Source organism: Pleurodeles waltl, chromosome 6, assembly GCF_031143425.1.
Source record: "Pleurodeles waltl isolate 20211129_DDA chromosome 6, aPleWal1.hap1.20221129, whole genome shotgun sequence".
Lineage (NCBI taxonomy): Eukaryota > Metazoa > Chordata > Amphibia > Caudata > Salamandridae > Pleurodeles > Pleurodeles waltl.
Window position 1 is genome coordinate 1,080,271,676 of NC_090445.1, and position 13,044 is coordinate 1,080,284,719.

The following is a 13,044-nucleotide window of genomic DNA, read 5'->3' on the forward strand; positions in this document are numbered from 1 at the left end:
GAATACCCCACAACTGGCATACTGGTGCTCCTATGTAAGTCCCTAGTATATGTTACCTAGGTACTCAGGGCATTGGGGCACCAGGGGTTACCCATGGGCTGCAGCATGCATTTTTCCACCCATGGGCATGGGAGCCCACGTAAAATGTGTCTACAGGTCTGCCATTGCAGCCTGCATGAAAAGGTGCATGCAGCTTATCGCTACAGGTCACTGCACCAGGTCACTAAGTCCCACCTTGGCAGGCCCTCCTAGCCCAGAGGGCAGGGTGACATTACTTGTGTGTAAGGGCACTCCTGCATGAGTAGAAGTGCCCCTAAGGACTCCAGCTCCATTTCCCTGGACTTCTTAAGTGCGGGGAAGCTATTCTACCTGTGTACTGGACACAGGTCACTCACTACCTGTGTCCAGATACATAATGGTAACTCTGAACCTGGGCATGTTTGTTATCAAACATGTTAACATTTATACCCCAATATTGTTGCCAGTATTGGTTGTATGATTCCATGCACTGTGGGGGCCCTCAGAGGACCCCTAGCATTGTTCCTACCAGTTTTCTGGGTTTTTCCAGACAGCCCGTGCTGCTGCCATCCCACAGACCGGTTTCTGCCTTCTTGCTGCTTAGCCTGCTTAAGCAGAGGAAGGCAGAACAAAGGATTTTCTTTGGGAGAGGGAGGCAACACCCTCTCCCTTTGGAAATAGGTGTTACATGGCTTGGGAGGTGTAGCCTCCCCAAGCCACCGGTATGCTTTGAAGGGCAGATATGATGCCGTCCTTGCATAAACTGGTTTGTACCAGTCCAGGGACCCCCAGGCCAAACATATCTTTTGGGGTTCCTAGTTCCTATAGCTCCCTTCTACTGATTCCACTTCCTTGGGTGGGGGACTGATTTTCACATTCCAGTTACTTAGTATATTGTTTGGTCTCCCCCTAGGGCCTTCACTATTTACCATTGTTTTTACTGCATGTCGTGCTAGGGAGTCTCCTCAGAGCTATGCTCTGTTATTCAAATCTTATGGGATAGCTTCAAGATTATACTCTTCAAAATGTGTTCTGACTGAGTGTGGGTAAGGCCTACAACATGTCTGACAAGGAAAGGAAAGGTTTGTTCAGATCCTGCAAGTCCTGTGGGAAAAAGATTACACTCTGAAGACCCCCATCGGGACTGCATATACTGCGTTTACCCAGACTACTCTGCCAAGGACTGCAAGGCATGTCGCAACTTCTCTTCTAACACCCTGAAGGATAGGGAGGGCAGACAATTACTATGGCTGCAGAAACTTAAATCTAGAGACAACCCAGTCTCTGATTCAGATAGCAATGATACCTCCACATCTTCCAGAAAGTCATCCAAGAGACCTAGATTTAATTCAAGATCTTCCTCAGAGCAGCCAAGAAAGGCTCACAAAAAGACCACCTAAGGGTCTTACAAAGGCTGCAGCCCTTCTTCATCATCTCACAAATTCTCCAACAAAGGGGAAAGAGGACATGTCAGCAGTTCCGAAAGGCCTAGAAAATCATCTTCTGTGCCTCCATCTTAGTCTGCTGAACCTTTTAAAAGGCCCTCTTCTGCTCGAGTCCTTCCATTTCGCCTAAAGTCAGCTCCCAGTATATTCATGAAGTGCCTAGCTCCTATTGCAGCCTTTCTCAGGAGGAGAAAACATTAAGTATTCCCATACTTAGACGACTAGCTGATAAAAGCAGACACCTATGCGGCAGCACACATGTCAACAGGAAAGTGCGTTGCCTTGCTCAGCAGCTTAGGCCTGACTATCAACTGGGAGAAATCCAAACCTCAATCATCACGCACGATCACTTTTTTAGGGGCAAAACTGGACACTCATTTCACCATGGCCTGCCCCACTGTGGAAAGGCAGCAGAAACTGCTATCTGTGGCAAAATCAATACAAAGAAAAGAATACATTTCAGTACGCCTGTACAAGTCCTTATTGGGGATGATGTCCTAATGCAAACCTCTAGTTCCTCTCTGCGTCCCTTGCAGGAGCAGATCAATCTGCAATGGCTCCAGGTTTCAGGAAACTTCAAAGATCAGATAAAAATTACTCCAGCAATCACCAAGGCTGTGGTGGTCTCAGAAACATCATCTTTCGAAGAATCAATCTTTTCTTCATCGCCCAGCACCGTGGACAATCACCATAGATGCCTCTCTGAAGGGTTGGGGAGCGGTTTTACAAGACCTACAGATAAGTGGCAAGTGGCCACTGGAGTTGCAAACAATGCACATCAATCTGCTGGAGCTCAAAGTGGTCCGTCTAGCTTTACAGGCTTTCTTCCCAAAGACTGCCGGTTCGGAAATGGTAATAACAGACAGCACCACTACGATTCATTACCTCAACCAATAGAGAGGCACAATATCTCTTACTCTCTCCAGGGAAGCTCAGGGGATTTGGAACTGGGCTGTAGAGCATGGCATCCTCCTCACAGCAGTGCATCTTTCAGGCATCCAGGACAGGATAGCAGACATGCTCAGCAGGCAAAAATCAATATGTAACGAATGGGAACTGGACCGGTCCATGGTCACCCACATTTTTTCTCAAGTGGGAAACACCCTACATCGACCTCTTCCCCAGCCGGTCGAATGACAAATGCCGATACTTCGCAAGCTGGTGTCACCAGAAGGGATCATGGGGGAATGCGTTTTCCATAGCATGGTCAGGAATCTTTGCATGCACTTTCCCGCCAATTCCCTTGGCCCGAGAGTCCTAACAAAGATTAAGAGAGAACCATGCACGCTAATATTAATCGCCCCGTACTGGCCTCGTCAACATTGGTTCACGGAGCTGCTTCTCCTATCATTGAAGCCACACATCTCAATAAGAATCTCTGCATCTGCTAACAATGAACAATAAACAAATCTTACATCCGAATCCTCAATCAATGCTATCAGCATGGCTCCTGAGCACCGTGAGTTTGCACATCTAAACATTCCACGGGAGTGCAGGGGTAATCTATCCAAGACCAGAGCAATTAGCACCAAAAAGACTCACTCATGTGAGTGGAAAAAGTTGTTTGTGGTGTCATCAGCAACAAATTGATCCTCTATCTTCATCTCCAGAACAGATATTACCTTATTTGCTACATTTAGCGCACTAAGGGCTTGCGCATTCCTCCATAAAGGTTCACCTGGCGGCGATTGCGTCTCAGACGCTCAGAGTCTTCACCTTTGTTATGGTACTCTAGGTTGATTAAACGATTTCTGAAAAGGCTTTTCAGAGTGTTTGCACCATTCAGACCTCCTCCTCCCTCCTGGAATTTGAATATTGTCCTCGCACAACTTATGAAGCAGCCTTTTGAGCCAATCCATAGAGCTTCTACGAAATTCCTTTCCAGGAAAGTCGCCCTCCTTGTTGCCCTAACATCAACCAGGCGGGTCAGTGAGTTACAAGCACTTTCCATACAGGAGCCGTTTTTACAGATTAAAAAGGATAGAATAATCTTGCACACTAATCCGTGATTCATTCTGAAGGTCCCTTCGGATTTTCATTTGAATGAGCCCTTAGTTTTCAGGACATTCATTCCAAATCCTACAACTCCAGTGGAGAAAGCATTACACTCTTTAGACATTAAAAGATGTATTAAATTCTGTTTAGGCAGGACTAAACCATTTCGCAAAACCAACCACCTATTTGTGGTTTTCAGCGCACCCAGACGGGATCAACCGCTCTCTAAACAAAGCATTGCTAGATGGATCTCTTCAGCAATTAAATTTTGCCATTAGCCGTCAGGCAAGCCACTGCAAACATCTGTCCGTGCGCACTCAACGTGGGCAGTTTCCTGTTCAGCAGCGCTGTTTGCAGGTGTACCGCTCCAAGACATTTGTAAAGCAGCAACTTGGAAGAGCTGCCATACGTTTATTAGACATTACTGCTTGGAAGCATTATCTCAAGCAGAGGTAGCGGTGGCACAAGCAGTCATCAGGAATCTTTTCCAGTGAAGGTGAGCTACATATTCCATCCCAACATCCTAATTTCAGGTCTGCACATTGCCTATAACAAAGATGTTTGAAATGCATGCTATATTTTCATTACAGTGTTACCTATAATGTTCAGAATTTTGTTCTGTGTATCGATGTATTTTAACATACTATTAATGTATGTATTGAACAAGATAGATGCGTAATACAATGTTCATCAGTACTGCTTACTACTCTGATACAAGCATGTGAATCTATGAAAGTTCCAATACTGAAGTAAGAAAATTTGTTACTTACCTTTATCTTTAGTTTTCCGGTAGAGGAATCTTTTATAGATTCATATGCGACTCGCCCACCTCCCCGCAGAAGCGCACCTTTACCTCTTTTTTCTCCTTTTATCTTATAACCACTTGTGCTCAGAAAATCTGAGGTGCTGGAGCTTCTCTCAGGAAGGTTCTGAAGGGTGGTGTCGCCTGATTGGTGGACCCTGAAGTTTGGTCTTTTTTCTTAAAATGACTCAGATAGTGTTAAACTGAGAGATCTAATGGCCTTTAGGTTTAAACCAATGTTAATACTACTTGGTTAAATGTACCAGGGGCTCCCACCTCGACGACGAGGAGTGATTCAAGCATGTGAATCTATGAACGTTCCAATACTGGAGTAACTTATAAATTCACCACTCCTTACATCCACAAACAAATGGATTAGTTGAGAGGTTTAACAAAACTCTCAAAAGCATGATAATGGGACTCTGAGAAACTCAGGAGGAGATGGGATGTCTTGTTACCTTGCCTCCTCTTCGCCTATAGGGCGGTTCCTCAGAAGCGAGTGGGCTAAAGCCCCTTTGAACTGCTGTCTGGACACCCTGTTAGGGGTCCCCTTGCTCTTCAAAAAGAAGGCTGGGAGGAACATCTCAAGCCTCCAAAATAGTACATTGTGGCCTAGGCAGTAGGCCTCAGATCTAGGATGACTGAGTACATGAAGAGGGCTTTCAAAAACCTTCAGGACGACCAAAAGTTGCAAAACAAAACAAATGGCATGACCGGAAGGCTGTGCCGACTGTTCATCAGCTAGGACAGAAGGTGTGGGTCTTGGAGCCAGTGGCTCCCAAGGCACTCCAAGACAAATGGAGTGGACCACACATTATTGTGGAGAGAACGGGTGAGGTCATCTATCTAGGTGACCTAGGCACTTCTAGAAGCCTTCACAGGGTGCTCCATGTGAAACCACTGAAACCCTACTATGACAGGTCTGACATGACCTTGCTCATGGCAGCTAATGAGGGACAGTAAGAAGAGTGACCCTCTTCCTGACCTCTTCTTCCATAAACCAGTAGATGGCTCAATAGATGGGGATGTGCTTGCAGACTGCCTCTCTGAGTCACAAAAAGATGACAGAAACCTCCTCGGACAGTTCTCTGAACTGTTCTCCCGGACCCCTGGTTAAACTACATGGCGTGAACACACTACTGATACAGGTGACAGCTTGGCTGTTAAAAGTTAAATTTATAGGTAACCTGTTCATGTCATGGAGTGCATCAAATCTGAGGTGCAAATTATGTTAGACCTGGGAGTTAAGCAGCACTCTGACAGCCCCTGGGCTAGTCATGTAGTCCTTGTCCCAAAACTACACTCCTAAAATGGTAAAAAGGAGATGAGGTTTTGTGCGGACCACCTGGGTCTCAATACTGTGACCTGTGATGTTCATCCTACCCCAAGGGCAGATGAGCTCATAGATACACTGGATTCTGCCAAGTATCTAAGCACTTTTGACCGGACTGCTGGCTATTAGCAGATCAAGTTGTCAGAAGATGCTAAACCAAAAACTGCATTCTCCACTCCTAGTGGGCACCATCACTTCACAGTGATGCCCTTTGGATTAAAGAATGCACCTGCCACATTACAGAGGTAGGTGAACAAAGTTCTTCAAGGCCTGGGAAGCTTCAGTGCAGCTTATCTTCTGATATAGCTTCCTTTAGATCCACCTGGGAGGACCACCTGGTCCACCTTAGGAATGTATTGGAGGCCCTTCAGAAAGCAAGCCTCACTATCAAGGCCTCATAGTGCCAGATAGGGTAGGGAAAAGTGGTTCATCTGGGCCACCTGGTAGGAGGAGGACAGATCCAACCACTACTGGGCAAAACCCAGACCATTTTGGATTGGACTGCCCCTACCACACAAACTCAAGTCAGAGCATTCCTAGGCCTGACAGGTTACTACAGGAGGTTCATTAAAAACTAGGACTCCATTGTAGCCCCTCTAAAAGGATGCCCAAGAAAGTTTTTTGGGACAGCTAGCTGATAAAAAGCTTTCAATTAATTTAAACAGGACATGTGTCCTGCTCCTATATTAAGAAGCCCTGACAACTTCAAGCAATTTATTGCACAGACAGATGCTTCTGAGATAGAGATAGGGATAGGAGCAGTACTATCTCAGCTGAATGAAGAGGGCCAGGGTCAACCTGTAGCTTTCGTTAGCAGGAGGTTGACCAGCAGGGAAAAGCGGTGGACAGCAATGGAGAGGGAGGACTTTGCTGTGGTCTGGGCTTTGAAGAAGCTGAAGCCGTACTTATTTGGCACTCACCCCTTGTTTAAACAGACCACAAGCCCCTCCTATGGCTAAAACATCAAAGGTAAAAATCACAAACTTGTGAGGTGGTCTTTATGCCTACAGGAAATGGACTATATAGTGGAACACAGACTGGGAGTAACCACTCTAATGCAGATGGACTCACCAGATATTTCCACTTAGAAAATTAAAATGAAGACTCAACTGGACAAGGTTAGCCTTATTGTTCTTTGATTGGGATGAGGGGGTAAATAGGAAAGTACCCTCGTTTTGGCATGGTTACCCCCACTTTTTGCCTGCTGTAAGTGTGTTTTGAAGGTGTTCACTGGGATCATGCTAACCAGGACCCCAGTGACTATGCTTTCTCTCTCTAACTTTGGTTGCTTAGGACTTAGCATACCCCACAATTGGCATACCGGTGCCCCCATATAAGTCCCTAATATGTGGTACATTGGTAGGACCTATATGATCACACAGGAAATATGTGAGAGAAGACCTATTGTCAAAACACTTGTGTTAGAGCTCAGGCCGCAAGAGAAAGTATGAGGCTAGTTAAACCCTCAGTTCATGCCTATGTTATTGTTTCCACCAGCAACCTTGTCGAACCTTACCTTACTTTTTTCAATAACTCATCACTGGTTTTTGTTGCCTCAATTTAGGTTGAACTTACTGCACTTGCTATTAGCAGATCGTTTAGATTGGAACTAGGTCGAGCACCATGCTGCTGTGATACCTTTTCTGTCCAGGACAACTTGCATTTTACCTTTCTCTGTGAATTTTATATTGGTCCCCGTTGTCAATTTATTTTACCCCTTTTAAGGAGGAAGCAATTTACTCAGACTAAACCAGCATTCATTTTCCTACAAATGTTATATAATGAGTATGCGTTTTTATGTTACAAGGTTTTTAACAAGTAAAATTTGGATCCGAAAAAGAAGGGGTCGACTGTTGCACTGCACCCAAGGTGGCTCTTTGAAGACATAAGATTTTATATTTGTTCATTAGTAGGTACTGTATCATTTTTTTTTTATTATTGCTTTGTTTTTTTAATTGTGTTATGTATTTTAACTTTGAAGAATGTATATGTATCCTTTATGGTTATATGTAACAGAATAAAGATTATTTTGGCTGACATAGCAGGCAAAAAAGAAACTTCTCAAGCTTTCTATTCGATTTCCAAGTATGAACACTAAGTCTTTGCACGTAGAGCAGAACTGACCCACACTGAATCAACATCACACTGTCAATGGAAGGCAACTGGTAAGTGAGTTCAAAGTTGAGCTCACAGAGGTCCGAGTACCACAGTGGACCTGATCTACTGCAGTGGGTCCAGAGGTCCCAGATGTTCTGAATCAGGTTAAAAATCCAGGGGAAGGGACAAAAGGCTAAAAGCATATGGAAATTCCAAGTTATTTCAAAGGTATCTCTGAGGGAATATTCGAACAGGAACTTCATTTGCTGCATTTTCTGCTCAAGTTTGTGACTTAGCAGACCACTTGCAGAACTACTTAATTTCCCAAGGTGGAAATTCCACTCATGGGTTGGTGTATTAAGTGTGCTTAATCTGCCTTCTCAATCAGAATTCTTATTAGGTGAGCTGCTCAAAGACCAATGTGAATGTTTATGGCGCATTGCTAAAGGCCTATTGTAAATGTGCTTAAGACCTTTTTTGATGTAAAACACTGCAGCACTGTTGTTCAAACAAATCTGCACTTTCATCCACTGTACAAAAGGGATAATGACTTTCAATGCTGAGAGGAAGGTTCTTAGTTCTAGTGGATAGATAAAGATTTCTAGTGTGACCTCTAAAGAACGCTAATTGATCTCCACTTCTTGTGAACTTGTCAAAACAGCTCTCCGATGACTAGCTTATGTGGCTCCCCATTGAATTAGCTGAGTTAAAAGGTGACGTTGTTGGCTCCTGCCACACAGATTGTCACATTACTGGCTGCAGCTACCATTAAAGTACCACAGTACAGTGACCCTAGAAGTATTGCTATGAACAAGCTTTCTCATTAAATCAATTTTAAAGTGAAATGGTCCATCATTTGGCGAATATTTCAGACTCTTTCCAAAGCAGACAAGAATGGTTATTATAATGTGTCTGAAAGTAGGTAATTCAATGCATATGGCTAAGCCTTGAGTTTCATGGAGAAAACACTTCTGCAGAGATGAGCTACTACCACCTAGGTAAAAATCCATGCCATAAATTAAAGACCAATGGGTAGGACAAGAAGTTTAAAGTGCTTGCCTTCCACTGTGCAAAGCAGGAATCTCTTGTGACGTGCTACTATCTGAATGAAAAAAAACATTCCTAGGTGGGCTAATGTCTTTCATCAAGGTATCTGGACCTGGAAGCAAAAATTATGTTTAAGACCCACTACTACAAAGGAAAATCACTTTTAAAGACTAGCTAAACAGATACATTAAAAGGTGTTTATGATAGTTGGAGAGGAAGTAGATCTACTACCATCTGCCTAACCTGGCCCTTCTGACCTCTCAGAGATAAACCTCCTGGATAGAAGGCTGTGGGCTTCTTGTGTACAGTGGAAGTAGCCCATGACCATTAGGTATTTTTGGTAAAAAGATCATTCTCAGCAAGCTAGCCCTATTGCATGCTCTACTTTGTTTTAATTTATTCAGTAAATGTGCACCCTGAGCAGGCGTTGACAGTTAAAGGGAATGTCCACTAGTGTGACTCAAATCACAAACTCAAACAATTCATACTTGGCACCTTAGTATCACACCAGAAAGCATCAATATATAGCAAATGATGTCTGTTCCCAAGCACACTGCTTGTCTTCCTCCATCGTTACCATTATCGTTACCATTATTCAACAGCCGAGAAAACACATCCCAAAAGTTTTCAGGCAAGGATGCAGAAGTTAAGCCTTTAATTTCCGGCAATGTGTATACAGTGCTATCTGGCAAAAAGAATTGCACATTCTTATGTCAAGGATGGCTTAAGAAAATACCTTATGCTCTAACATGTCCAGCTTCTTAAATTCTCTTTTTGGTTGAACTGTAAGGAAAGTAGTCCACTTAATTGTGGCTGCATGTGCTTGAACTACACATTTCTGTTGAGTCAGATGCAGTAGTTAAGCAGCTAGATATGAAGGGCACGCCCATATGTTCTTGTTACTTGTTTAAAGGGGAAGAGACTACTACTTCTCCTATGGAGTGTAAATTGTGCCCAATAATGCCTACATGAATGACAGTAAAAATATTTGACTTTGGGTAAATGAAATTTCCATAACTGATGTGGTTTTCCTTGCAGAGAAAGAGACGGATGTGTTCTGACAAATCATCTGGCTCAGGAAAGTCCCTTCAGTGAGGACTCTCATTAGAATTAAGTATTTCTGGAAGCAGTTACAAATCCCTTTTCACAGGATATGGTTCAAGAGAGAATTCCAATATTGATCCAAAAGCCTTTTTACGGAAATCATCTTCTTTAAGACAATCTTTAAGATACCTGGTAGCACATTTCTTTATAATAATACAGGAAAGCATATCTGGTGGAAGAGGTGGTGGAATGGTCAGCCGAGAACTCTCAACCCATGCCAGAGATGACCCAGATGTAGAGCCTGCTGCTCAAAGCATTGTAAACAAAACATTCAACCTCATGTACTTCACAGAAGAGGGCATAGAAAAATCAAAAGAAAGACCAACAGTGTAGGCAGTGAACAGAGTCGAAGGCCAGATGGACGTGGCCAAGGCTGGTGGGGATGATACAAGGTCTATCAGCGCAGATGGAGCAGGTGGAACCACAAATGTTCTGGAGGGTTCGTGATTTAGGATAAAAAATAGTCACAGCTTGAAAAGATTTATTTTGCTAAAAGAGACCCCTGAAGAAAGATGTGCTTAAAGGTATTCATCATCTACATCTGGTTCAGAAGAACAATAGTCAAGACTCTTCTGTGTTCATCATATAATGCCTTTTGCAGTTCTAATTCAAAAACAAGGAAGAGAGATTTTGCTTTTGTGGTGATTAGGAGACTTCAAATGAGGAGATCTGGGGCAGCTTCTTCTACAAGAGAGGCACCATTTTGACTTTGGGTATTAGTCAAAGCATTCTTCAGGAAATAAATGAAGAGCTTCGCCACCTTACCGAATATTACTTTGAGACACAGTGTTAGTGCAAATGCCAGCCTCATGCATGGAATCTAAATAATATTAGTGTCAGACTTTTGCAAATATGTGTTCTTGTTGTTGTCAGATGTGAAGATTTTGGAGGAGACAAGCTCTGAAAAAACACTAGAAAAACAAAACAAAAATAAAAACGAGAAAATACTCCGCAAGCACAGAGTTCTGCCAACTGCTCATCTTCTACGTACCCAAAAGACATCTCTGCTCCTCCCAGCTCGCCTTTGCAGCTGTTCCCAAGATCCGGAAAAGCACAGCAGGAGGAAGATCCTTCTCCTACCTAGCAGCTTGGACTTGGAACACGCTACCTCTCAAGCTCAGGGTGATCGCATCACTGAAGCAGTTCAGGAAGGACCTCAAGACCTAACTCTTCGACTGAGCAGCACGCCCACAAACAGTGCCTTGAGACTCTATTGGTGATTAGCCATGCTCTACCAATCTATGATTGATTGAAGCTCAGAAGAAAAGAAACCAATATCACTGACACTATTTGGTGTCCTAACTGATCAGCTTTGGTACTTCCAGAAATGTCAGGCAGAGGCGGAAATACCATAAAGATCATCTAAATAAAGAATGTACAGAGAGGAGTATTCATAAAAAACAACACATTCATAGTATTGAAATCATGGAGGTGTAATGCCAGGCAGCTGTGAGTTCACCGTTATGACAGAAGTGGGGGTGTTGAGGGGCGTGCCTTTCCTGATAGCAACAATGTGATAATCGGAACATATAAAATAAAATTAAATGGAGTGGAAGGGGCTGGGGAACAGCATCCAAACCTGGGAATGAAAAAGGTGCAGTCATAATGCAATTTAAAGTGAAGGATGGTGCCATACCTGACAGCGGCAAGGTGACAGTCATAATGCACAATGTTGAAGTGGGACACTGTGCTGTATCCCTGTTGTTTCCGTGGTTTGTTCTCTGCCTCCTCCAGGTTCAGTCGCTTGGTGAAGGTGTAAATCCCCAGAACCTTAGTGGGCTACAAACAAGAGAGTTCTGTAGTGCAATTCTCTTAATCAGTAACATGCACAGCAGTGGGCAATTTAAGCACTAACTGTTCTACTGTGTTCACTAGTCTTTTTAGAAATCATGTTTCCTGTCCCACCAACCAAAATTTCAAGAAACCCTACACACTGAAACATGGAAAAGATACAAATATACTGTGTGTTCTTACTAGACACCCTTTCCCACACTGAGTGGAGTGTGCAGAAGTGGGAAGCCCTGTAACTGAACTGTGGGCCTATGAGTCATGGAGAGGGGAATTCAGCTTGAACAAGGGGTGATAAATGTAAACAGATTTTAAAAAACCAAAGAGTCCCTTCCAAACCTAGGTTCTCCAGGCAAGAGACAGCCTGGAGATGCCAAAAGAAGGAGGTGACAACACCCATAATGCTCTAAAATTGAGGAGATTAAGTAAACAATTTGAAATCATGTAATCAACACTCAGGTGTTCATCAGCTAGGTACAACTATAAGCATATCAACAAAGGCAGATACGTAAAAAGCATGGGGGAAATGTGACTAAGCCCAAGTCCTAGAGTCTGCCACCTAAGGAGTAAAATACTTCTAAAGCAAGCATGCTATGGACATACAAAGAAAGATGAGCCTCACTCTACCTGAAACTTGTATCCCTCCCTGCAAATGCAGCACGTAAGTCCTGGTTCCTCAATCAGCTCTTCCATCTGCTTCAGGAGCGCTGTCTTTGTCACCACTTGTCCTCTTTCATTAGTCTTAGAGAGAAGCACAGAACACAAATCAAAAAGAGAAGGAGATATGAGAGTGAGTGAACCCAAGAGAGAAGTCCGATGTAGGAATTAAGTAAATGTCAGCAATAGGAGAGAGAGACCCAAAAGGAAGCAAATTCAACTGACAATGTAGGTATGTGAACATGGATCAGAGGAACAATGAGGAGAAACAAATGTGTGATGAAGGAACACAAGCATACAAAAACTAGTTAGAGAGAACAGGAAGACAGAAGTAGATCAACACTTGTGATAAGGGAAATGGTGAGGGGGGCATACAAGCTGGGGAAGGTAAAGAGGACGCAGACTAGAGGTTAATTATAATCTGAGACTCAGAAAAAAGGACATCTCAGCCTAAATTATAGATCTGGAAGAGAGCTGCCTATGTCTACCCCACATTATTAAAAATCCCCGTTTTCAATTGATATTCTTTCAAACATAATCATATCAGAAAAACAATCTTTTCTTTTACTGATAAGGATAAGTTACTTACCTGTAAATCCTAGTTCTCTTCCAGGGGTATCCTCATCAAAGTCATAAACACTGAATATTCCCGCCCTTGTGCGGGGACCCCGGAGCATATATAAAATACACACCTATAAAGTATGAAATATGCACGAAAATGAAAATGTCACTTACCCAGTGTACATCTGTTCGTGGCA

The 13,044-nt window shown here is 43.3% G+C and overlaps 1 protein-coding gene across 17 annotated transcripts in view; it reads right to left on the reverse strand.

Moving 5' to 3' along the window:
- Window positions 1–13,044, reverse strand: part of UBR4 (ubiquitin protein ligase E3 component n-recognin 4) — a 1,862,787-nt gene that overhangs the window by 75,118 nt on the left and 1,774,625 nt on the right. For all 17 annotated transcript variants that reach the window (XM_069240131.1, XM_069240143.1, XM_069240141.1 and 14 more), the window contains 2 exons: window positions 12,257–12,370; window positions 11,478–11,620 (listed from right to left, as the gene is read on the reverse strand). In XM_069240131.1, the coding sequence (XP_069096232.1) occupies window positions 11,478–11,620; window positions 12,257–12,370 (257 nt within the window). The remainder of the gene's footprint in view (window positions 1–11,477; window positions 11,621–12,256; window positions 12,371–13,044) is intronic.